This window comes from Silurus aristotelis, assembly GCF_946808225.1.
Source record: "Silurus aristotelis genome assembly, chromosome: 14".
NCBI lineage: Eukaryota > Metazoa > Chordata > Actinopteri > Siluriformes > Siluridae > Silurus > Silurus aristotelis.
In genome coordinates this window covers 12,225,641-12,250,052 of record NC_139587.1, presented here as the reverse complement: position 1 = coordinate 12,250,052, position 24,412 = coordinate 12,225,641, and the positions used below count along the sequence as shown (strand labels likewise).

The 24,412-nt window shown below is 42.9% G+C and overlaps 4 protein-coding genes across 5 annotated transcripts in view; 3 read left to right on the top strand and 1 right to left on the bottom strand.

Annotated features, from left to right (window-relative positions):
* Nucleotides 1–688: 688 nt before the first annotated feature.
* LOC310736692 (uncharacterized protein) lies at nucleotides 689–3,020 on the top strand. The gene is made up of 2 exons (XM_083560454.1): nucleotides 689–1,920; nucleotides 1,994–3,020. Exons 1-2 carry the CDS (start codon nucleotides 1,154–1,156, stop codon nucleotides 2,064–2,066), a joined length of 840 nt encoding a protein of 279 aa, XP_083416580.1. The 5' UTR covers nucleotides 689–1,153; the 3' UTR covers nucleotides 2,067–3,020.
* A 4,636-nt stretch (nucleotides 3,021–7,656) lies between these two features.
* LOC310736714 (uncharacterized protein) lies at nucleotides 7,657–17,706 on the top strand (the record flags this gene model as incomplete). Of its 2 annotated transcripts, XR_014536619.1 has the most annotated exons (3): nucleotides 7,657–8,054; nucleotides 8,183–8,273; nucleotides 17,312–17,706. XR_014536619.1 is itself a non-coding variant. In XM_083560487.1 (2 exons), 2 exons carry the CDS (start codon nucleotides 7,707–7,709, stop codon nucleotides 8,195–8,197), a joined length of 363 nt encoding a protein of 120 aa, XP_083416613.1. In that variant the 3' UTR covers nucleotides 8,198–8,373. The 2 variants fall into 2 exon arrangements, 1 of the variants encoding a protein (XP_083416613.1); XM_083560487.1 differs by lacking the exon at nucleotides 17,312–17,706 and having other exon boundaries at nucleotides 7,707–8,054; nucleotides 8,183–8,373.
* LOC310736414 (uncharacterized protein) lies at nucleotides 10,426–14,803 on the bottom strand. The gene is made up of 2 exons (XM_083559893.1): nucleotides 13,082–14,803; nucleotides 10,426–10,869 (listed from the first exon to the last, which is right to left on the bottom strand). Exon 1 carries the CDS (start codon nucleotides 13,975–13,977, stop codon nucleotides 13,309–13,311), a length of 669 nt encoding a protein of 222 aa, XP_083416019.1. The 5' UTR covers nucleotides 13,978–14,803; the 3' UTR covers nucleotides 10,426–10,869; nucleotides 13,082–13,308.
* Nucleotides 17,707–23,462: 5,756 nt separating the features above from the next.
* The window catches only part of fbxo38 (F-box protein 38), an 89,700-nt gene continuing 88,750 nt past the window's right edge, over nucleotides 23,463–24,412 (top strand). Inside the window, exons 1-2 of the mRNA XM_083560216.1 lie at nucleotides 23,463–23,703; nucleotides 24,209–24,355. The gene's annotated coding sequence lies outside the window, so the exon portion shown is untranslated. The remainder of the gene's footprint in view (nucleotides 23,704–24,208; nucleotides 24,356–24,412) is intronic.

Below are 24,412 nucleotides of genomic sequence, written 5' to 3'. Positions count from 1 at the left end.
CTTTCTCCTAGGACCTCCTGCTTGAGTTGTGTGCTGAGGCTGGAATGCACCACTTCCTGTTGCAGTAAAGAGCATAAAGGGTTAAGAAAACCTGGAGCAGGTAGAAAACTCTAGCAGCATCTAAATTTCTAGGAAAAATGTGACACAATTTCACTCCATCATGCCAAATGATCTAAATAAGGATTAGTCCAATAACCGGCACTATTCCTATACATCCAATCTTTGGGATTTTCTTCCGGCAATAAGCAAGAGATGTCATGACCCAACTTCTTCACACAGAACAAAGAACAGCCACACAACACTTAACACTCAGACAATACAGCTGTGCTAGGCACCAGAGGGATCGTAGTCTTTAAACAAAAAAAGTTTTTTTCAAACAAACTAATTTTGTAAGTTACGAAAATAGAAAAAATAGACTATAAAGCCAAAACAAAATTGTAGTCTTTCCAATATTAACCTTTTTTAAAATATATATTATTTATTTGTTTATTTATTAATTTATTTATTTATCTATTTTTTTCAGGCATATAAAATTATTGTGGATTCTTTTGGATACTTCAGAGAATATTAGCTATATTAGACAGACCGTAAAAAACATCTTCTAATCTTGTATCTTAACGTCTAAGGTGAGGCAAGCTACACATCAGGTAAATATCAGTTTCTCATGCTGTGAATTTTGATTTATGTTGTTCTCTTTCAAACATTCATTCGGTATCTCACTATGGGAATCGCCTCGGGCGTGTCCAATCCTGGATGCATCAATCACACCACGTCTGTCGGCTGACAGACCAATCACGACAGTGATGCGGGAGTCCCTCCTCCCTATATACACCGCTGCTGGCAGTCCCTGCCTCATTCTCGTTCTCTTCCCCGTGAAGATCCTTTTAGGAAGCTATCCTCAGCAGATCCTCTGGGGGCGGTCGCTTAACTGTTTACAGACAGGCCGTTAAGGTACGTCTTCGAGCGCGGCTGCTTCTTGAGGAGAATATCCACTGTCAAAGCGGATATTCCCTTCTGCTGTTTCTTTCCTTTTTTCTTTCTTTTCTTTTCACATCGCGTCAAGCGAGTAGTAGAATATCGTTCGAGACCTGTTTCGAGAAGCATGTCGTGGTGATCTCGTTGTTTCCTTTTTTCCGGTGATTGCACCTCTGTTATGGCGACTGCGATTTCATCCGGGTGCACGGCGGGGAAAGTTAAATCCCGACCGTGTGCATGCGGGTTTACGATCTCGGCAAAAGACTCTCATCCCCTGTGCATCGTGTGCTTAGGAGTTCGGCACGCTCAAACTGTGCTCGCTAACCCAGAGTGCTGCCCGCACTGCGCTCTTTTCCCGTCAAGGGTTCGGGAGCGCCACCTGCAAGTCGCGGCCGCGAATAAAGGAGACCCATGTCTCTCTCCGCTGCCCACAGAGAGGGACGAGGCTGCTTTGCAAGCACAGTGCAGCTGGGGAGAGTTGATGGACAAAGTTTCTTCTGTCCTTCCTTCACTCTTCGAATCAAACTCTCTACTGGATAACAAGGGTGAGGAAAAGGAAGATGATGAAGTCGCTCATTTTTTGGAGGAAGATTTGGAGGACGACGAGGAGGATGCTATCCTCCCTTCTGATCTTCTCTCCAGGCCTGGAAGTGCTACGGGCCCTTCCCCCATGCCAGGTGAGCTGGACCTCGTGGAGGTGTGTAGGAGAGCAGCCAAAAAACTCTCCATCGAATGGCCATCTCAGCAGGTGCATCATGATGCTGAGAGGGATTTATATGATGGGAAGAGGCTGCCATCGCGCACTTCCCCAGTTAAGCAGCTGATTCCTGCTGTACCGACGTGTGTCACAGAAATGCGTAATTTTTGGGACAAACCCTTCTCTCATAGAGTGCCCGTTAAGGGTTTCTCTAGACTGGAGGTGCACGATATGGAGGCTTTGGGGATGTACAACCCCCCCCCCCAATCGACGAGCTGCTCTATCCTCCTCCTCCCCTTCTCTGCCAGGACGTACAGAAAGGCTGTCCGCCTCCCTTTTCCAGAAGATCTACCGCTCCTCGGCCCTGGCGGTTAGAGCTCTGAATGCCACTTAAATGCTCACGGCTTACCAGGCAAAGCTCATGGAGGAGATGGGGAGGCAGATTCATGCTGGGTCACCAGATTCAGCCTTGTGGGAAGAAATCTGCATCATTGCGGATCTCAACCTACGTTTTTCTAGGGAAGCGGTCCAGAGCTGCGGCTGCAGCATGGGCCTCGCTGTGGTAGGCAAAAGAGCCCTGTGGTTGGAGTTGACGGGCTTATCGGAGAGGGAGAAGGTGGAGTTCCTTGATGCCCCGATAGAGCCGAAAGCCCTTTTCGGGGCTGCAGTGGCGAATATGCGCCAGCAATGCGACCTTCGCAAAAAGGATGGTGAAGTGTTTGAGGCATGCCTCCCAAGAAAGCCTCCTGCTCGCCCTCCCCAACCCGCACGTTCATATTTCGCCCCTGCGTCCAGAGAGAGACAGCCTGGTTTCAGGGCCCCTAGGCAACCCCCACCCCAGCAGTCGATGCGCGGGGAGGCTCGCCAGAAACAGCCCCAGCCCAGGAACAAGACCTCTTTTGCAGCGGCAGCTGCTAGGCATCGCCCAGCGGACCCTCAGGTAGGCAAGAAAAGGTGGGCGACCTTACCTGTGGTTTGATTTTGGGTCAAAAGAGAGGTGGCAGCACTCTCAGAGTTTCTGTAGCACCCCTCGACTCATCTCAGGAGTCTTGTCGTCCCCCTCCAGCGAAAAGGTGTTGGGGAGCATTTCAAAGACTGTGTTCGACGAACAAAATTTCTCCGGTTGGAGTGTTGGCACCAGTTCCCCTAGTGCCCGGAAAGTTACTTCTCCCCTCTCCACCCGCGGGGTTATGCAAGAGAGAGAGCAGAATGTTCCATGTTCGTTCAAAAATATTAAAGATTTGTTCTGTGCATCCAGGCAGTGGGCCGAGGGCACAGATGTGTGTAAAAAAGGGAAAAGTGAAAAAAATCCTCACACACAATAAAGGAACTCGAATCAGAGTTGCAACCCCCGGCTCCGCCGCCAGATGGTGACAGCCGGCTCGGCTTTTATTCCCGGTACTTTGTCATTCCCAAGAAAGGGGGGAGTCTCCATCCCATTCTGGATTTACGGAACCTCAACAAACACCTCAGAAAGTACAAGTTCAAGATGCTCACATTGAAAGCTTTGTACGGTGTTATTCGTCCCAGAGACTGGTTTACGTCAGTGGATCTGAAGGAGGCGTATTACCACATAAGCATTTATCTGGCACACAGGAAATTCCTACGCTTTGCCTATCAGGGCACAGCCTACGAATATTTGCCCGTTCCGTTCGGGCTAGCTCTAGCTCCGCGGATCTTTACCAAATGTGTCGAAGCTGCACTATCTCCGTTGAGAACGGCGGGTTTAAGAGTCTCAGCGTATTTGGACGATCTCCTTCTCTGCGCTTAATCACGGCAGCAAGAGGAGGTGGATACGAGTGTGCTTCTGTCTCACCTGACTGGCTTAGGCTTCAGGATAAACGAGACAAAAAGCTGCTTGGTGCCCACACAGGAAATAATATACCTGGGTCTTAGGTTGAACTCAGACCTGTATCAGGCTTTTCTATCAGAAGAGCGCATCAGGTCGATTCGCAGTTGTCTCTCTCTTTTCCAGAGAGGAAAGAAAGTTTCATTCAGACTCTGTCTACGCCTGCTGGGGCTGATGGTTTCGGCAGTGTCTGTCATACCGTTGGGACTGTTGTGAATGAGGGCGTTTCAGTGCTGAATCTCTTCGCCTCGCACGAAAACACTCATTGCCCTCTGTTCTTTTCTCTGGCGAGAAACGGTGCACCTATGTGTGTGGATGCGTTAGCCCACCTGTGGCCAAACGTTCTGCTTTTACGCATTTCCTTCACTAAGTTTGATCGTGCCGACTCTAAAAAGAGTAAGAGAAGGCGGTCACTCTGTAATACTAATCGCTCTAAACTGGCCAGGGAATATGTGGCTGACAGAGATATTCCAACTCCTGCATGATCGACCCTGGCCTCTCCCGTTGCGCAGGGATCTCCTCTCGCAAGCGCGCGGAGAGATTTTTCACCCGGCAACGGACAGAGTAGCTCTCTGGGCCTGGCCCGTGAGAGGATGAATCTCAGCTTTGCTGGTTTGCCTCCAAAGGTGATTGAGACGATTCAGAATGCGAGAGCAGCTTCGACACGCTCTGCATATGATAGGAAATGGAGTGTGTTTGAACTATGGTGGGCTCAGAGACATATCATCCCTTTTTACTGTTCTGTGGCAGATGTGTTGTGCTTTTTGCAAGAACTTTTGGATAAGGGCAGGGCTTTTTCAACCGTTAAGGTTTATTTCGCCGCTGTTTCTGCATGCCAAGTAAGGATTGACGGTAATACTATCGGTCATCACCCGCTCGTGTGCAGGTTTATGAAGGGGGCGCGGCGCCTTAGCATGTTTTTAAAGCCCCTGGTTCCGCCATGGGATCTGTCCGTGGTCCTGAGCGCGCTCTCTCAGTCTCCTTTCGAGCTGATAGAGAGTATTGACTTAAAGCTCCTGTTGCTGAAGGTTGCTTTGTTGTTGGCTCTTTCTACCGCAAAGCGGGTTACTGAACTTCATGCTTTGTCAGTTCATAGCTCCTGTATGCGGTTTGCTTTGGATTTCTCGGAAGTGACTCTCAAGACTAATCCGGCATTTATCCCTAAGGTGAGTGAGTCAGCTTTCGCCTGCAGACAGGTGAATTTAATGGCTTTTCATCCGCCTCCTTTTTCCTCAGCAGAGGAGGAGCGACTTCACTGTCTGTGTCCTGTCTGTGCGTTACGTCACTATGTTGACAGGACGAAGGGATTGAGACGGAGTAATCAGCTGTTTGTTTCATGGGCTGATTCCCGTGAGGGAAGTCCTGTTTCCCGGCAGCGCCTGTCCCATTGGCTTGTGGGGGCTATTATAATGAGTTATAATAGCGTGGGTCTTAACCCTCCGGAAGGACTGAGGGCTCATAGTACCCGAGGCTTGGCCACTTCGTGGGCGCTTTTTAAGGGTGTTTTGATTCAGGACATTTGTGCGGCAGCATGCTGGGCTTCGCCGCACACTTTTGTCCGTTTTTATAGGCTGGATGTTACGGAGCCTTCACTGGCTCATTCCGTCCTGAGTGTGTAATATGTATATATATATATATGTATATATATATGTATGTATATATATATATATATATATATTCATTCATTTTCTCCCACTTATCCGTAATTCGGGTCGCGGGGGCAGCAGTCTAAGCAGGCCCCCGCCTTCGACTGCTGCCCAATCCTCACAGCACCGCCCCTTACGGTCCCTCCTGCAGGTGGTGAGCCCACGGGAAGGCGGCCCCACGTCACTCCGACCTTGATATTTCCCTCGTAAGGGACCCCCGGAGCATAGAGGGTTAAGGGCCTTGCTCAAAGGCCCAAGAGTGGCAGCCTGGCGATACCGGGGCTTGAACCCCAAACCTTCCGATCGGCAACCCAGCGCCTTAACCGCTGGAGCCACCACTCCCCCTATATATATATATATATATATATATATATATATATATATATATATATATATATATATATATATATATATATATATATATATATATATATATATATATATATATATATAGTACAGACCAAAATATTATATATACAGTACAGACCAAGTTTATATATATTATATATACAGTACAGACCAAAAGTTTGGACACACCTTCTCATTCAAAGAGTTTTCTTTATTTTCATGACTATGAAAATTGTAGAGTCACACTGAAGGCATCAAAACTATGAATTAACACATGTGGAATTATATACATAACAAAAAAGTGAACTAAAAATATGTCATATTGTAGGTACTTCAAAGTAGGCATCAAGAGAATGCCAAGAGTGTGCAAAGCAGAAATCTAAGCAAAAGGTGGCTACTTTGAAGAACCTACAATATGACATATTTTCAGTTGTTTCACACTTTTTTGTTATGTATATAATTCCACCTGTTAATTCATAGTTTTGATGCCTTCAGTGTGACTCTACAATTTTCATAGTCATGAAAATAAAGAGAACTCTTTGAGTGAGAAGGTGTGTCCAAACTTTTGGTCTGTACTGTATATATATATATATATATATATATATATATATATATATATATATATATATATATATATATATATATATATATATATACACAGTATATGTATAGATATATTTATATAGATGCATTTGTGTGTATACGTGTATATGTATATTTTGGACATGTAAACGTGTATATGAAAGTGAATGACAACGGATGATGGAAACATCGTGGATCGGATGTTTGTCATTTCTCTCACTTTTCCACTCTCTTCGTGAGAGGGATTATCTCTTTTTATCACATCACTGAGTTGGTTGACACCTGCTTCGGACAGCATATCTGCAATACGGGAGTTGTCTATATCCCATAGTGAGATACCGAACGAATGTTTGAAAGAGAACTTTAGGTTACTTACATAAACCCGGTTCTCTGATAACAAGAGTGAGGTATCTCACCACACTTCCCTCCTTGCAGTGCACGGAGAAGAGATATGTGAGAATGAGGCAGCAGCGGTGTATATAGGGAGGCGGGACTCCCGCATCACTGTCATGATTGGTCTGTCAGCCGACTGACGTGGTGTGATTGATGCTTCCAGGATTGGTCACGCCCGAGGCGATTCCCATAGCGAGATACCTCACTCCTGTTATCAGAGAACCGGGGTTACGTAAGTAACCTAAAGTTTTTATACACAAAACTAATGCACTTACAGCAGTAAAGTTAATTATAAATTATTACGTTTAATATTTTAAATGGTTGTAGCCTTTTTAAAGAAGGTTTACATTTGAAGAAAAATAGATTGTAGGTAGGAGAGACTTAATTTAAATAAAATGCATACTACTTTCTTTCTTGCAAGCTATTAAATAAGACTTGCACTGTATCTTATCACATGAATGTGAAATTTGGTATATGACAGATCTCTCAGTAGTTTAATTTAACACTTTTTTTAAAAAGAAATCATGCATGTGTACCACCTTTGTGTTTGACTTGTTTGCCGCAAGTTCCTTGTTTGTATTTCTCTTGGCGTTTTCAAACTCACTTACTCACTCACTCGATCGATCTGAGTATCTATCTATCTATCTATCTATCTATCTATCTATCTATCTATCTATCTATCTATCTATCTATCTATCTATCTATCTATCTATCTATCTATCTATCTATCTATCTATCTATCTATCTATCTATCTATCTATCTATCTATCTATCTATTCTCTTTTTATAATCCTAAATTGTTTTTGTCTTCCTGACTTGTGCCTGCAGTCAGTTAACTCGACTATCACTAGTGTTGTCTATAATCATTGCATCTCAATCTATCTCTGTATCTTAACTCTGTTCTTGATTATAAGCACTATGCCTGCTGTGTGTCTGCCTTTGAGCGCAGGTGAGGACTCGTTCGAGTTGCAAACAGTGGAGTTGGAGATGGAGGTTCTGGAGAAACAAATTTGCGAGCTGCATGCAAAGCATGCCCAGCTGCGAGAGCGGAAAGCGGCGCTGGAAACATCCCAGGCGGACGCGCACTCGTCCCAGGTAAATTCCAGGGTTGAATCTAACGCTCCCAGCACCTCAGCTCAGCGTGCTTTTCTGCCCAGGTCCAATGCGGCCCGCCCAGGTATCGTTCACTCCGGCACCGGTGCACCACGGACCTTGGATGCGGCAGCAGCGGAAGCCACGAGCCAAGCCCCGGTCGAGGACGTCTCCCCCGCCACCACCGGCCTTTGAGATCTCGACCGAGAACCGCTTCGCCCCTCTCCGCGAGACAGAACGCGATACCGTGATTCTTGGAGGTTCCATCGTCCGGCATGTCCGCGCTACCGGAGCCAAAGGTAAGGTGCACACTCGCTGTTTTCCTGGTGCTTGTGTTCTCGATGTCGCTGCGCAGGTACCCGCGATCCTGAACCAGAACTTCGGAGCGGTTGTTCTCCATGCCGGAATGAACGACACCAGGCTGAGGCAAACGGAGATCTTAAAGAGGGATTTCAGGATCCTGGTGGAGACGGTACGCAGCACATCGCCCACAACGAGGATCTTTGTGTCAGGACCTCTTCCCACTTACCAGCGAGGGGCTGAGAACATTAGTTACTTTTAGCACTAAATTAATTGTTACAGTCATGGTGTCGTGACTAGGTTCTTCCACCCTGATGGCCTGCACCCCAGCAGAGTTGGAGCAGCAGTGCTATCAGATAACATCTCTAGGATACTTCACACCATCTGACTGGTAAGACATCAGGAAATCTTCAACTATGAGAACACGCATACAACAGACCAAATAGTTACAAGTGAGCACACAGCCCAGTTTATAGAAACCATATCTATACCTCGTGTAGCAAAACCAATAATTAAATACACAATATCCAGAAATAATTTTATTACAGTTAAAACTGAAAAATGCCAGATAAACAAACACAACAAAGTTCTAAAGTTTGGTCTTTTAAACATTAGATCACTTGCACCCAAAGCACTGATTGTAAATGAGATGATCACAGATAATAAACTCGATGCACTCTGTCTCACTGAGACTTGGATTAAACCAGGTGATTATATGGGTCTAAACGAGTCTACACCATCAGGATATGTTTATAAGCATGAGCCCTGTCAGACTGGTCATGGGGGTGGTGTAGGAAACATTTATAGTGCCTCTCTTGATGTTAGTCAGAGATAAGGATTCAGTTTTAAATTATTTGAAGTGCTCGTTCTTAAAATTGTACTTTCAGACATGCATAGAAAACTTGCCCTGGTAACCGTGTACAGACCCCCAGGGCCCTACGCTGATTTTCTTCAAGAGTTTGCTTGTTTTCTTTCAGACCTCTTGATCAATTTTGATAAAGTGCTGCTTGTAGGAGATTTTTATATTCATGTAGATGATGCAAACGATGCTCTAGGATTATTCATATGTCGACTTATTAAACTCTTTTGGGGTTAAACAAAACGTCACCATACCAACTCACCGTTTTAACTTAATAATATCCCACGGAGCAGACGTCACTGATATAGATATTTTACCTCAGAGTGATGACATCACAGACCATTATCTTATACTGTACACACTACCGGTAGAGCAGATTAGTCGTGTTTCACCACGCTATCGACTTGATAGGACTATTGTTCCGACCACTAAGGACAGATTCATAAATAACCTGCCTGATTTATCTCAGTTTCTCACTGACCCATAACTGCTAATAATCTTGATGAAATGGCTAACAACATAGACCTTATCCTCACTAGCACATTGGACACTGTTGCCCCCATCCGGTTAAAAAAGGTTAGAGAACAAGCACCTGCACCTTGGTATAATAGTCATACGCATGCCCTCAAGAGAACAGCATGTAATCTGGAGAGAAAATGGAGGAAAACTAAATTGGAGGTATTTAGAATTGCGTATAAAGACAGTATGCTCAGCTACAGACAGGCGCTAAAAGCTGCTAGAGCTGAACACCTGAGCAAACTCATAGAAAATAACAAAAACAATCCCAGGTTCCTTTTTACTACAGTAGCTAAGTTAACTACAAATCAGGGATCTGAAAATGTGTTCCATCACAGTTTAGTAGTGAAGACTTTATGAATTTCTTCACTGAAAAAATAGATAACATTAGAAAAACAATTGTGGCAGTTCAACCTCTGAGACCATCTCCTGACACAATCTCACCTTCAACTCCACAACTACACTGTTTTACATGTATAGGACAGAAAGAGCTGTATGATGTTATTATCAAAGCTAAATCAACAACATGTCAGTTAGATCCCATTCCAACAAATCTACTAAAGGAAGTGTTATATACAGCCGGTGAGCCTCTTCTGAATATTATTAACTCCTCACTATCTTTAGGTCATGTCCCTAAATCCCTCAAGCTAGCAGTTATTAAGCCCCTCATTAAAAAACCTTATCTGGATCCAAACACGCTATCAAATTACAGACCAATTTCAAATCTCCCATTTATGTCTACAATTTTAGAAAAGATTGTTGCTGCCCAGTTATGTTCCCACTTGCAAGAGAACAATATCTTTGAAGAGTTTCAGTCAGGTTTTAGGCCCCATCATAGCACAGAAACTGCCCCAGTTAAAATCACTGATGACCTGTTCTTAGCTTCAGACCAAGGCTTAATCTTGCTGTTAGATCTGTTGTGTATATCCCTTGATACATACTTGAAGCACCGATGAGACTCTGTGGGATGGTCTATTCAGTGGTGGCACCCTCTGCAATCTACTTCCACTGGGCGTACCTTTACATTCCAGCCTTGTTGTTGGGCATGGGCTGCAAGTTCAGCGTACCTCAGCCATTTCCGTTCATAGGCCTCCTCCACTGCACCCTCCCAGGGAACGGTGAGCTCGATGATGTAGACAAGTTTGAGCGAGGCTGACCACAGAACAATGTCTGGTCGCAGGTTGGTGGCTGTAATTTTAGCTGGGAAGCATAGTTTCTTATTCAAGTCTGCCAGCAGCTTCCAGTCCCGTGCTCTACCCAGCTGACCATAGTCTGATCTTATGGTGGTGAGGTTGGCTTGACCCTCACCCTCCCGAACAAATGGTGTTGGCTGCCACTGGGATGATGGGGGAGGAAGGGCATTCACATTTGTCCGTCGATTTTCCAACACTGCAGCAAGACACTTCAGCACCTGGTTGTGCCGCCAGGTGTAACGCCCTTGGGTGAGGCTAGTCTTGCATCCCACTAAGATGTGCTTCAGTGTTGCTAGACTTGGGCCTAGAGGGCACATGGGGTCCTCAGCATACTATTGGCTTAGGTTTGCGGGAGAAGGCAGGACATCATAGGCAGCCCGGATGGTAAAGCTTGCCCTGAATGTCTCCATTTCCCACAGCTCTTTCAATTCAATTCAATTCAATTCATTTTTATTTGTATAGCGCTTTTAACAATGAACATTGTCTCAAAGCAGCTTTACACAGATAATGCGGTGATTAAAAATGAATATGTTCTTTATGAGTAAGTTTGTCCCTGATGAGCAAGCCGGTGGCGACTGGCGACTGTGGCAAGGAAAAACTCCCCGAGATGGCATAAGGAAGAAACCTTGAGAGGAACCAGACTCAAGAGGGAACCCATCCTCATCTGGGTTACACCGAATGTCCATTTGTGGCGGGTATACAATGTTGCGGGGTGCAGTGATGATGATCAAAAGCGAAGTGTATTTCTGAGTCAGTGTAGGAGACTGTTGACATCAGTGTAGGAGACTGTTGACATCCAATCCAGGCAGGCCTGGATGAAGTGGGAAGATCCACGGGGGGGAGAGGGGCAGGAACAGTGGTCACTGGAGCCTCAGGAGCATGTTTAACTCGACCGAGAGAGAGAGAGAGAGAGAGAGAGAGAGAGAGAGAGAGAGAGAGAGAGAGAGAGAGAGAAGAGGGTGACAGGAAGAGAAGGATATGGATTATTAAGTGTACCTATTGTTGCATGAGAGTTAAAGTCACTGTGCAGTTTGGACTCCGGCAAGACTCGCTATAGCAGCATAACTAAAAGGGAGAACCAGAAGGCAACACAGACATGAGGGATCTCTGGGATAAGAGACGGCCCACCACACCACCATCAACAAACCTGAGTGAACACGTGAATGTGAGGGGACGACAGCGTACAAATATCCCAGTTCACCAAACACTCTATATCAATGTTCCCTCCAGATCTGAGCCTTTACCTGAGAAAAAATCTACTGATTAAAGGCTTGACTGAATAAATATGTTTTCAACCTCGACTTGAACACTGAGACTGTGTCTAAGTCCCAAACACTGATAGGAAGGCTGTTCCATAACTGCGGGGCTTTATAAGAGAAAGATCTGCCCCCTGCTGTAATCTTCATTATTGGAGGAACCAACAGATAGCCTGCACCTTTTGATCTAAGTAGGCGTGGAGGATCATACTGGTACAGAAGTTCACTCAGATACGGTGGTGCGAGACCATTAAGTGCTTTATATGTCAGTAGTAAAATTTTATAATCAATGCGGGATTTGATTGGGAGCCAGTGTAGACTGATTAATACAGGGGTGATGTGGTCATATTTCCTAGATCTAGTGAGGACTCTTGCTGCTGCATTCTGAACTAACTGAAGCTTATTTATGCACCTACTCGCACACCCAGACAGTAAAGCGTTACAGTAGTCTAATCTAGAAGTAACAAAAGCATGAACTAGTTTTTCTGCATCCTGTAACGACATCATATTTCTAATTTTAGCAATATTTCTAAGGTGAAAGAAGGCGATCCTGGTAATATTATTCACGTGAGCCTCAAAGGAAAGACTCGAGTCAATAATCACACCAAGGTCTTTGACAGCCGTACACGCTGAAACAGAAACACCATCCAGAGATGTTAGGTAATCGGAAAGTTTGCTTCTAGCTGCATGTGGTCCTAGTAAAAGTACTTCCGTCTTATCTGAGTTTAGCAGAAGAAAGTTATCGAGCATCCACTGTCTAATGTCCTTTACACATTTTTTAACATTGTTAAGCTGATCTCTCTCATCTGGCTTTGCTGAAATATATAGCTGTGTATCATCAGCATAGCAATGGAATCTAATACCATGTTTATGAATAATTTCTCCAAGAGGCAGCATATATAAAGAGAAAAGCAGAGGGCCTAAGACAGATCCTTGAGGAACACCAAATTTTACCTCAGAGAGTGTGGAGAACTCACCATTAACATCAACAAACTGATAGCGATCAGTCAAATAAGACCTGAGCCAAGAGAGAGCCGTTCCCTTTATTCCAACAACGTTCTCAAGTCTAGCAAGTAGTATAGTGTGATCAATGGTGTCAAAAGCTGCACTAAGGTCGAGCAAAACAAGTAAGGAGACAAAACCCTGATCAGAGGCCAATAACAGGTCATTTACCACCTTAACTAGCGCCGTCTCTGTGCTATGATGAGGCCGAAATCCTGACTGATACATTTCAAAAATATTATTCATAAGTAGGTGTGAGCATAACTGCTGTGCTACAACCTTTTCCAAAATTTTGGCTATGAAGGGGAGATTTGATATTGGTCTGTAGTTGGACAGCTGACATGGGACAAGGTCAGGTTTCTTAATTAGGGACATCTTTCCAGGAGATCTTCCTCTTCTCCACTCCTTCCCATGCCATCCACTGCCCTTGCTTTGCCTGTGCCACTGCTTGGGCGCACCTTCTTGCTTCCTCCTCCCGCCGTACCTTCTGGACCACCATCTTGCGTCTCTGAGATGCAGGGCCTTGTTCCACACTGGTGTACTGGCCCCAAGTCCAAGACCACTCCTCCCCTCCTGCACTCAGCCCACGATGTCCTTGTGTCAGAGTGCTGCCTTTGCCTGCTCAGTTGCAGCCATCGGGGTCCACTTCCTTCCGGTGGCCAAGATGGGGGCCGCTTGGGCTACAAATGGATCACTCGAATCCAGTAGCATCATCTCCAGTCTGACTTTGGCACACTTGTACTCCTCTACCAGACTGGAAATGGGCAGGTGTAGTATCCCTTTGCCATAAAGTCCAATACTGCTGAGGCACCTGGGAAGGCCAAGCCACTTCCTTACGTATGAGCCAACCAGTCTCTCCAGCTTTTCCACCTTTGAGAGTGGGACTTCGTAGAGGGTTAGTGGCCATAGGAGATGTGGAAGTAGTCCATACTGCATGCACCAGAGCTTTAGCTTGCCAGGAAGCAGGGTTCTTTCGATGTTCTCCAGGCCACTGGCTACCTCCTTCCTAAGCTGCTCTACTTGCTCTTTGTCTTTAAGGGAGGCATCATACCACCGACCTAGACTCTTCACTGGCTTCTCTGAGACAGTTGGGATGGGTATCTTGCCGATGTGGAACCGGTGGTCTGACAGCTTTCCCTTGATGATGGAAATGCTTCTGGACTTGCTCGGCTTGATCTTCATGCGAGCCCGCTCGATGTTGCCCTGGAGCTTACTTAGTAGCCGTACAGTGCAAACCTTGGTTGTGGTGAGAGTTGTGAGGTCATCCATGTAAGCTCTGACTGGCGGCAGCCTCAGCCCAGGTCTTATTTGCTGTCCACCAACTGTCCATCTAGAGGCCCAAATGATGACCTCTATTGCCAGGGTGAAGGCCAGTGGGGAGATGTGCAACCGGCCATAATTCCCACTTCCAGGTGTTGCCAAGCTGTTGTGTACTCTGCTGTTGTCACACAGAGTTGGACGTCCTTAAAGTAGGCCCTGACAAGGGTTGTAAGAGCTGCTGGAACTCTAAAGTAGTCAAAGGCTGTCCAGAGGAGGCTGTGAGGGACTGAGCCAAAGGCATTTACAAGATCCAGGAACACCACGTGAAGATCTGTTCCCTCCTTTTTGGCGACCTGGATCTGATGCCAGATGACACTAGCATGTTCTACACAACCGGAGAAGCCTGAGATGCCTGCTTTCTGAATTGACGTGTCGATCAAGTTGTTTCTTTCCAGGTATCCTGCCAGCCTGTGAGCGACAACGCTGAAGAAGATTTTCCCCTCCACATTTAGAAGACTGATCTGCCGAAACTGCCCGATCTCTGCCGAGTCCTTTTCCTTTGGGATAAGGATCCCTCCGGCTCTTCGCCAGGATGTTGGTATCTCCTTCTTCTGCCACACAACTCTCATCTGGAGCATTTTTGTAGAGCTTGTATGGAACTCCATTGGGGCCTGGAGACGATGCGGCCCTTGCTCTACGCACGGTTTGTTCTACCTCACTCCACCTGGGTGGACTGATATCCAGCTCATGCTCTGGTGGGTTGACTGGTGGCATGTCATGTGGGAGTGTAACTTTTTCCTGATGTCTGTCATCTGTGCAGGAGTTTTTCAGATGTTCTTCCAGGTCGGCTTTTGACACTGAGAGACTTCTGCTCTTCTCCTTTGTGAAGAGGGTCTTCACAAATTTGAATGGATCTTTGTAGAAGCGAGATCTTGTTTGCTCCTTCCTTCTGCGCTTCCTTAGGAGGTTTTTAGCTCTCCTCAGTGTTGCAAGCCTGCCCCGAATCTCTTCCTGCAACAGGTTAATACCCTCCTTCTCTTCCTCTATGGCCTTTCTCCATTGCTTCTTTAACTGCCTCCTCTCCTTGACTAGGCGATCTATCTCTGTCTGCCTTCTGGACTTGGTGGGGATTGAAGGAGTAGCTCGTTTGTCTTCGACCACTCCAAATCGTTCCACCCCGTAGGCATAGATAAATCGCCCATCCTTTCCAACTTTTTCAAGGCTGTGCCTCCAGTATGTTGAAGAGATCAGTGTTGGCCTCCTTCCACATCAACTTGTTGCAGGCTTTTGGCCACTTAACTAATGGGCTTCGCCCCTGAGTCTTCTTCTCTGCTGTTGGTCGTGATGGGTTGGGTTCAGGTTGCCCTCTTGTGCCTTGTTGTTCCTCGTCTAGGGCAGGGGTGTTGAGGTCCTGCAGACTGTGGTGTGTGTCCTGCTGCTGAACTTCTGTCGACTGACTCGGCCTGCTTCTCAGAAAGTAGCTGTTGATGCGTCTTCCCTGTTGACCCTTCTTTAGGCACCCTTTTTTGCCCTGGTTTATTTTCAGGCTTCGGGTGGAGGTAACATTTGTCCAACCACAAATGCAGTTCTGGAGCTTATGTCCTGCTGTAACTGTCGGAGTCTCCTGTATGCTGATCATCAATCTCGTAGTCTGTTCCGTTCCTGTGTTCATTACCGGGTTATCCGCCCACGAGCCATCTTCCGCCCCCGCTCTCGCTGGCTCAGGGGGTGTTTTCTTATTAAGGCTTTTCGTAGCTATGTGTGGGTGGGACCCATGCACCTCTCGTGCTGGATTCCGCCGCCACGGGTAGCTAGCCCATGGCAGCCCCGTTGGGGTCTGTTCCCTCCTGTCAGCTGTCTTTCCATGCTGTCGCAAGGTCTTTCCCTTGTCGTCAGCTGCCCTTTCACAGCAGTCACTGGTTCACCAGATCATCAGATCTGTTGTGTAGGACTTGATGTTGCTATCCCTTGATACATACTTGAGGCACCGATGAGACTCTGTGGGATGGTCTATTCAGTGGTGGCACCCTCTACCACACTACTCCTCAGTCCTTCCTTCTCCTGAGGTGGCTCCTTCTCAACTCAGCTAGTTTTAGTAGATCTTAGTGCTGCGTTCGACACTATAGATCATGATATTCTCCTAGATTGCTTACAGAATTACATCGGCATTCAGGGACAGGCATTAAGCTGGTTTAAATCCTACCTGTCCAATCGTTACCATTTCGTAGATTTAAATGGAGAGCTATCCAGGCTAATGCTAGTGAACTATGGCATGCCACAAGTTTCAGTTCTAGGACGCCTGCTCTTCACAATATACATGCTTCCCTTAGGAAATATTATTAGAAGGCATTGAATTAGCTTCCATTGTTATGCTGATGATAGCCAACTATATATCTCATCTAAACCAGGCGATACAGCTTCATTAACTCGGATAACTGAGTGTGTTAAGGAAATAAGAGATTGGATGACCCATAACTTTCTACTTTTAAATTCTGATAAGATGGAGATTTTGCTCATCGGCCCAAAAACTAGTATACAGAAGCTCCAGCATCTCAACCTGCATTTAGACGGATGTTCTATAACCACTAGTTCAACAGTAAAAGACCTGGGAGTTATTTTAGACCGCAACTTATCTTTTAAAAATCATATCAACCAAGTTACAAAAACAGCCTTCTTTCACCTTAGAAATATTTCTAAGCTAAGAAATATGTTGTCTATATCCAATGCAGAGAAGCTCGTCCATGCGTTTATGACCTCCAGAATAGACTATTGTAATGCATTACTAGGTGGATGCCCTGCATCATTAATAAACAAACTTCAGCTAGTTCAGAATGCGGCAGCAAGAGTTTTTACTAGGTCAAAAAAATATGATCACATAACCCCAATCTTATCGTCCCTACATTGGCTTCCTGTTAAGTTTCAAATAGACTACAAACTACTGCTACTCACTTATAAAGCACTAAATGGTTTGGCTCCCATGTATCTCTCCAGTCTTTTAACACGCTACAATCCGTCACGCTCCCTGAGATCTCAAAACTCTGGGCTTCTAGTAGTTCCTAGAATAGCAAAGTCCACTAAAGGCGGTAGAGCATTTTCACATTTAGCTCCCAAACTTTGGAATAGTCTTCCCGACAGTGTTCGGGGTTCAGACACACTCACCTAGTTTAAGTGCAGATTAAAAACATATCTTTTTAGCAAAGCCTACATATAACATGTCTCACATTATAACCTTGTGCTCCAGAACATATGATCACATGCACATTATCAACTTGTGCTGTTAATATCATGAACAGCAGCTACGCTAATTGCTCTCCACTGCTTCTCTTTCTCTCCCCATCCCGAGGCTTCCTGAGGTTTGGCCAGCTCCAGTCATGTCCCACCTAGTGAAGATTATGGACTTTAAAGAAGTAGATGCCAAACTCGCAAACATCCTGAACCATCTAGAGACGTACCAGTGCCAATTGAATCCCACTACATTTGTGGAGTTTTGACATTGGACCTCCAGGAGTGTTTAAAGGCTCTGGCATGGAGAAGCTGTTGCTGGATCTGTGATGATCACAAATGTTGAGCTCAGTAGCTCCTACTTTTATACCAAAGACTGTAGAAAGAACATTTACTTATAATCGTATACTCCAGTACTCATGTTAGTTCTCACTCTTCAGTGTTCTGTATTGTTGAAAGATTTATGATCAAACTCTTGATGTCATCCAAATGAGGATAGGTTCCCCTTTTAAGTCTGGTTCCTCTCAAGGTTTCTTCCTCATAACACATAACATCGAGTTTTTCCTTGCCACAGTTGCCACGGCTTGCTCATCAGGGATAAATGCACACCATTCACCTTGACTGTTGATTTCTGTAAAGCTGCTTTGAGACAATGTCTGTTGTGAAAAGCGCTATATAAATAAACTTGACTTGACTTGATCTTTATAGGATACAATGAAACATCAAAGCAATTTAAGTGGTACCGTTATACATGATATTGATATTTCTCTTGATGTATTTTATACTGTTGTACTGCAGGTACTGCAGCCTATATTTTATATAGTAATTTTATTCATTTGACATAATAGTAAAAATCTTGAGAAAACAAGAAATAATAATAATAATAATAATAATAATAATAATAATAATAATAATAATAATACCAATGCACTTCTGCTTCCGTATGGTCTTGATTGCATGGTTATGGTCTTGATTGTGATTGGATGGTTGGAAAAACACCCTTGTTGTTCTGCAGTGACATATGCTTGGGGCTCAAATCAATGACCAAAATACGCTTAACGAACTTAATTATTATTATTTTTTTTTATTTTTTTCGTACAGAAAAGATCAATACACCATTTGAATGATGGTCTACTTTTATTTAAATATACTCATAATAACAACAAAATGCAGTGCTTTTGTAAAATAAAGCAAACAGACAGGAGGCGCTCTCTGCCATCTCTTTTATTCGGCTTCACAGACACATACAGTGAGGAAAATAAGTATTTGAACACCCTGCTATTTTGCAAGTTCTCCCACTTAGAAATCATGAAGGGGTCTGAAATTGTCATCGTAGGTGCATGTCCACTGTGAGAGACATAATCAAAAAAAAAAAATCCAGAAATCACAATGTATGATTTTTTTACTATTTATTTGTATGATACAGCTGCAAATAAGTATTTGAAAACCTGAGAAAGTCAATGTTAATATTTGGTACAGTAGCCTTTGTTTGCAATTACAGAGGTCAAACGTTTCCTGTAGTTTTCCACCAGGTTTGCACACACTGCAGGAGGGATTTTGGCCCACTCCTCCACACAGATCTTCTCTAGATCAGTCAGGTTTCTGGCCTGTCGCTGAGAAACACGGAGTTTGAGCTCCCTCCAAAGATTCTCTATTGGGTTTAGGTCTGGAGACTGGCTAGGCCACGCCAGAACCTTGATATGCTTCTTACAGAGCCACTCCTTGGTTATCCTGGCTGTGTGCTTCGGGTCATTGTCATGTTGGAAGACCCAGTCTCGACCCATCTTCAATGCTCTAACTGAGGGAAGGAGGTTGTTCCCCAAAATCTCGCAATTCATGGCCCCGGTCATCCTCTCCTTAATACTGTGCAGTCGCCCTGTCCCATGTGCAGACAAACACCCCCAAAGCATGATGCTACCACCCCCATGCTTCACAGTAGGGATGGTGTTCTTGGGATGGTACTCATCATTCTTCATCCTCCATACACATTTAGTGGAATTATGACCCAAAAGTTCTATTTTGGTCTCAACTGGCCACATGACTTTCTCCCATGACTCCTCTGGATCATCCAAATGGTCATTAGCAAACTTAAGACGTGCCTGGACATGTGCTGGTTTAAGCAGGGGAACCTTCCTTTTTTTAATTTTACAACATATTCTCTGATTATGTAATCCGTATGAAAGTTAGAAGGGGTACAGTTTATCCGGTATCACCTCATTAACCGTCCATGTGGAAACATAGCAAAAGTTTCGTTTGGTGTCCCGATGATTTACATAATTGAAAACATAATTACTTTAACGTTTACAAGAATATATTTGTCTTCATGCTGTTGACTATGGGTAACTAATAATAAACATACGTTTGTATAAAGCATCCATATTTGTCCATGCCCATGTTGATTAGATTTAAGTTGTTAAGGTTTATCATAACCCATTTGTACTTTTGCATTTTCTTTCTCGTTGAATTTGCACAAAAACAATTTGCCTTAACTTGAATTCCCCAGGGAACTGTAATGGATGAAAAAAAATGCACAGCAACCCGGGATAATTTTATGTTGTTATACATATTCAAACATATATACACACACATTTAAACATAATCTAAATTAGATATGGTACAATAAGCAATGTTTTATAAATTATACAATTGCTGCTCTGGACTTGGTTAAAGGACAGTTGAATGCTACAACATTAATGACAGGACAGAACAGATCTGTCCTTGATTACATTTTAGCACTCAATGAAAGTGTATTTGAACTAAATTAAGATGAATGTTGAGTGCTAGTTCCTCTCCACACGGGTGAACAAGCCTCAGATGCTAGACAAGATTAAAAACATGAAAGCCAAGCATGTAAATAACACAGCTAGGCCTGAAACAGACTGGTGGACATGGGTATTTTCTGCTAACTGGATGTCATCACTGATAAATATTGAGATCTTTATAGGGGTTGCATTGCTGTGTATGATGCTCCTTATCTGTTATTGGATTTCTCTGCTTTGACAAGAGCTCACTGGTAAAAGGGCTAGTAGGACAATATGTGGTAACAACTGTACTACAGGATGAGGTTATGAGTATATGAGTATATGATGTCCCCTCACCTATACACTATAAAAGTGCCCTGTTCTAAACTTGACTATGAGAGTATGCATACACAATCACCATACTGTCTTAAAGAGATTCTTTCGCTCACCTTTTGTAAAGACATTCACATACATATATTGGATTGCATATGCACTTTACTCCATGTATGCTGAGTTTAATTGTATGTTGTGTAATACTGTATTGTTGTGATTGTTGGTGTCTTATGAGCGTTTTGTGTGCAAGTACGGTGACTCGCCCTTTCCAAAGATGACTCAAAGGGTGCTCTCTGCCTGTCTATGCACATATTAAGCATTGAGGTGCAGACAATTTATTTCGATTCAACTTTGCTTTGAGCACTATGCTTTTCTGTGTTGGAACACTTCAGAAGCATGGATGGTGCTCTTTTGATCAGTCATCACCCTGCAGACCCTGTGCGTACTGATCTAGCCGCATGTGTAACACAAGATGATATTGTACAACCTATACAGGCTGTACTCCCTCATGCAAATATCCTGGGGAAAAAAAATTGTCATTGGTTACATGCTGTTTGCAAAGAGATTTACTGCACAGACATAACAGCACTGCTTCATCTTGTTGTCACCAATCGCTGTATGTGCTCTTTGACGCTTGCTGAATGTAATGGGTTACATTCATATATACATACAGTGAGGAAAATAAGTATTTGAACACCCTGCTATTTTGCAAGTTCTTTCACTTAGAAATCATGGAGGGGTCTGAAATTGTCATCGTAGGTGCATGTCCACTGTGAGAGACATAATCTAAAAAAAAAAATCCAGAAATCACAATGTATGATTTTTAAACTTTTTATTTGTATAATACAACTGCAAATAAGTATTTGAACACCTGAGAAAGTCAATGTTAATATTTGGTACAGTAGCCTTTGTTTGCAATTACAGAGGTCAAACGTTTCCTGTAGTTTTTCACCAGGTTTGCACACACAGCAGGAGGGATTTTGGCCCACTCCTCCACACAGATCTTCTCTAGATTAGTCAGGTTTCTTCTGATCTACAGAAGATCTGTGTGGAGGAGTGGGACAAAATCCCTCCTGCAGTGTGTGCAAACCTGGTGAAAAACTACAGGAAACGTTTGACCTCTGTAATTGCAAACAATGGCTACTGTACCAAATATTAACATTGACTTCCTCAGGTGTTCAAATACTTATTTGCAGCTGTATCATACAAATAAATAGTTAAAAAAACATACATTGTGATTTCTGTATATTTTTTTTTAGATTATGTCTCTCACAGTGGACATGCACCTACGATGACAATTTCAGACCCCTCCATGATTTCTAAGTTGGAGAACTTGCAAAATAGCAGGGTGTTCAAATACTTATTTTCCTCACTGTATATATATATATATATATATATATATATATATATATATATATATATATATATATATATATATATATATATATATATATATATGTGTGTTGTGCTGTGTTGTGCTCGTTACTAAAAAATAGTAACTAGTTACAGTTACTCGTTACTTTGTTGATTACTTACACCAAAAAGTAATGCGTTACTGTTAAAAGTAACTTTTTAGTTACTTTTTTAAAGAAGCTTCTTTAATGTTCCCATTAATGTCCCTTTATGTGTTATGGTCTATACAAACACAAAACTGACTTAAACACAAAGTCATTTTTAAACACTATTTTATTGAAGTCAGAGCAGCACAAACTGAATATATCACAAGGATTTCTGAAATAAATAACAAAACAAGCTGAATAATATATTCAGAAAAAAAAACTAAAGTGGCTTCTGCTGTTGTGTTGAGCTCTTAAAAATGTTTCTTTCACAGCTGAAGTATGAAAACTATCAACAATGTAGAACACAACAGCTTCTAGCTACTAGCTCCTCAGGCATGGAGGTCCTGGAGCAGCTTCAACAGATTGGAGTTGCTGTTTATTGCAGTAGATACGAGCTTCAAACCAGAAAGACACAGCTTACATTTGACTTAAAAGTTTTTGTCTTTATACTCAACTAAAGTGAAATAATGAGCATATTTCCACTTTGAGAAACTCGTCTTGCTCTCGCCTCGACTCGCCATTACTGCCGCACAGACCTGAATAAACGGAGACACGCCCACAGCGCGTCTTCTTCGTGTTTACAGTGGTTCATCCACCAATCCTACAAAGTGTCTTCTTCGCGTTTACAGTGGTTCATCCACCAATCCTACAATGCGACGCTGCTGTAAGGAAGTTAGGCTGTAGTCTACACTTCAGCCGAAATTAATTCATTTAAAACAGTAACGGGTAACGATACCGTTACCATACGTAATACCATACTTAATTTTTTTAAAGTAACGCGTTACAGTATTAGTTACTGTAAAAACTTACCAGTATATATATATATATATATATATATATATATATATATATATATATATATATATATATATATATATATATATATATATATATATATATATATATATAAATATTCAGCTACACATTTCTTAAATGGCATAATATTATAACCTTCCACTTCTGCACATTTCCTCTTCAATGCCATAGCATTAGAACATCTATCTGTACTTCTTAATGATGTCCACATATCTCTGCACTGTTATAGCCTTTATATTTATTCACATGCTGTACATATGCTACATATTTATCTTCACTATTTGCACGATTGCTAATTTTTGCAATTCTGGTCGATGCCAAACTGCATTTCGTTGCTGTGTACCTGTACAATGCAATGACAATAAAGATCTATCTATCTATCTATCTATCTATCTATCTATCTATCTATCTATCTATCTATCTATCTATCTATCTGTCTGTCTGTCTGTCTGTCTGTCTGTCTGTCTGTCTGTCTGTCTGTCTGTCTGTCTGTCTGTCTGTCTATCTATCTATCTATCTATCTATCTATCTATCTATCTATCTATCTATCTATCTATCTATCTATCATTATGAGGTGAGGTCCAGTTAACAGCTAAAACAGGTAGAAGTAATAACTACTTTTTACTTAAGTAAATGTCAGAGCCAAGACTTCTTTACTTTCACTTGAGTAAAAAAGTATTATCAGTACTTCAACCTTTACCCGAGTATTTTAAAACATGAGTATCTGTACTTCTACTTAAGTAAACGATGTGTGTACATACAAAGTATTGTGTCGTCTTTAACACTCCAGCACAGTAGATGGCAGTATGGACTCCTTTAGGTTATTGGCAATCCTTAAATAAAATCACGAAGCAGGACGACTGAAGTCTTGTTTAATGTTTTTGCTGTCAGTGAGCATGCAGTTTGTTTAGACAAAATGTTGCCCGAAGAAAAAAAGTGCGAGATCTTAATGCTTCATTATTAATCAAGCCAGTGTCTGGTTCAATTGCATCTTCAATTGCAGTGTCTGGTTCAATTGCATCTTCTAGCCAGGAGTGTACAGTTTGAAGTCTGCCCGAAAACAAGTGAGATATGCACAATTCTTCCTACACTATTGTTGCTACAGCGTTCGTCTTTGAATTTGGATGTGTGCATAGTCTCTATAAAAGCCAAAGCTAAATGCTGCATGTATTTAAAATGTCACCCTGTGATTTGTCATTGTTGTCTTAGTCGCTATTGTCTTATCTAGCGTTAGCAATTTCAATATTTCATCGATATTCTTTTGGCCGCCTTATGTAATTATTTGAATCTTGGGTGGTGTGTATTCGGGTTGCTACCTCCATCACTGAGTTAAGTGTGCGTATAAAATTTAAACGCTAAAGTTTCCAAGTTTACACGGACAGTTACTCTTTAATGTCCCTTACACTTTTTAAAAAGGAAATATACAGAACATTATTTGTAAGCGTTTTAAAATTTTTGTGACAAGAATGGAAAACTTTAAGGAACAACAAAAATACTGTATCATTACTGTTGTGCTTTTTGCTTAAGCTTGCTGCCATCTATTTAATAACTGTTCACTTTTCCTGATAGGTATCATAGTGGCAGCAGGCTGCGAAGGTCAGTTCAGACTTTCTCTAGCCAAACACAAATTCCATCACATCCTGCAGAATATTCAGACATTCTCCATACAACTGTAAGATAGTGGTCAAATAACCTGGATTTTTACTAATCAAATAGGTAAGAGCTTTCCATTGGCTAATTATGACAGTGATTAATGAATTACAGCTCGCACCA

What these genes read in the sequence shown, in the direction of transcription:
- LOC310736692 (XM_083560454.1), top strand. Translation starts at nt 1,154, where the DNA reads ATGGCGACTGCGATTTCATCCGGGTGCACGGCGGGGAAAGTTAAATCC. An exon ending in GATATGGAGGCTTTGGGGAT is followed by an intron (nt 1,921 to 1,993) that starts GTACAACCCCCC and finishes ACGTACAGAAAG; the next exon opens with GCTGTCCGCCTCCCTTTTCC.
- LOC310736414 (XM_083559893.1), bottom strand. Translation starts at nt 13,977, where the DNA reads ATGGATGACCTCACAACTCTCACCACAACCAAGGTTTGCACTGTACGG.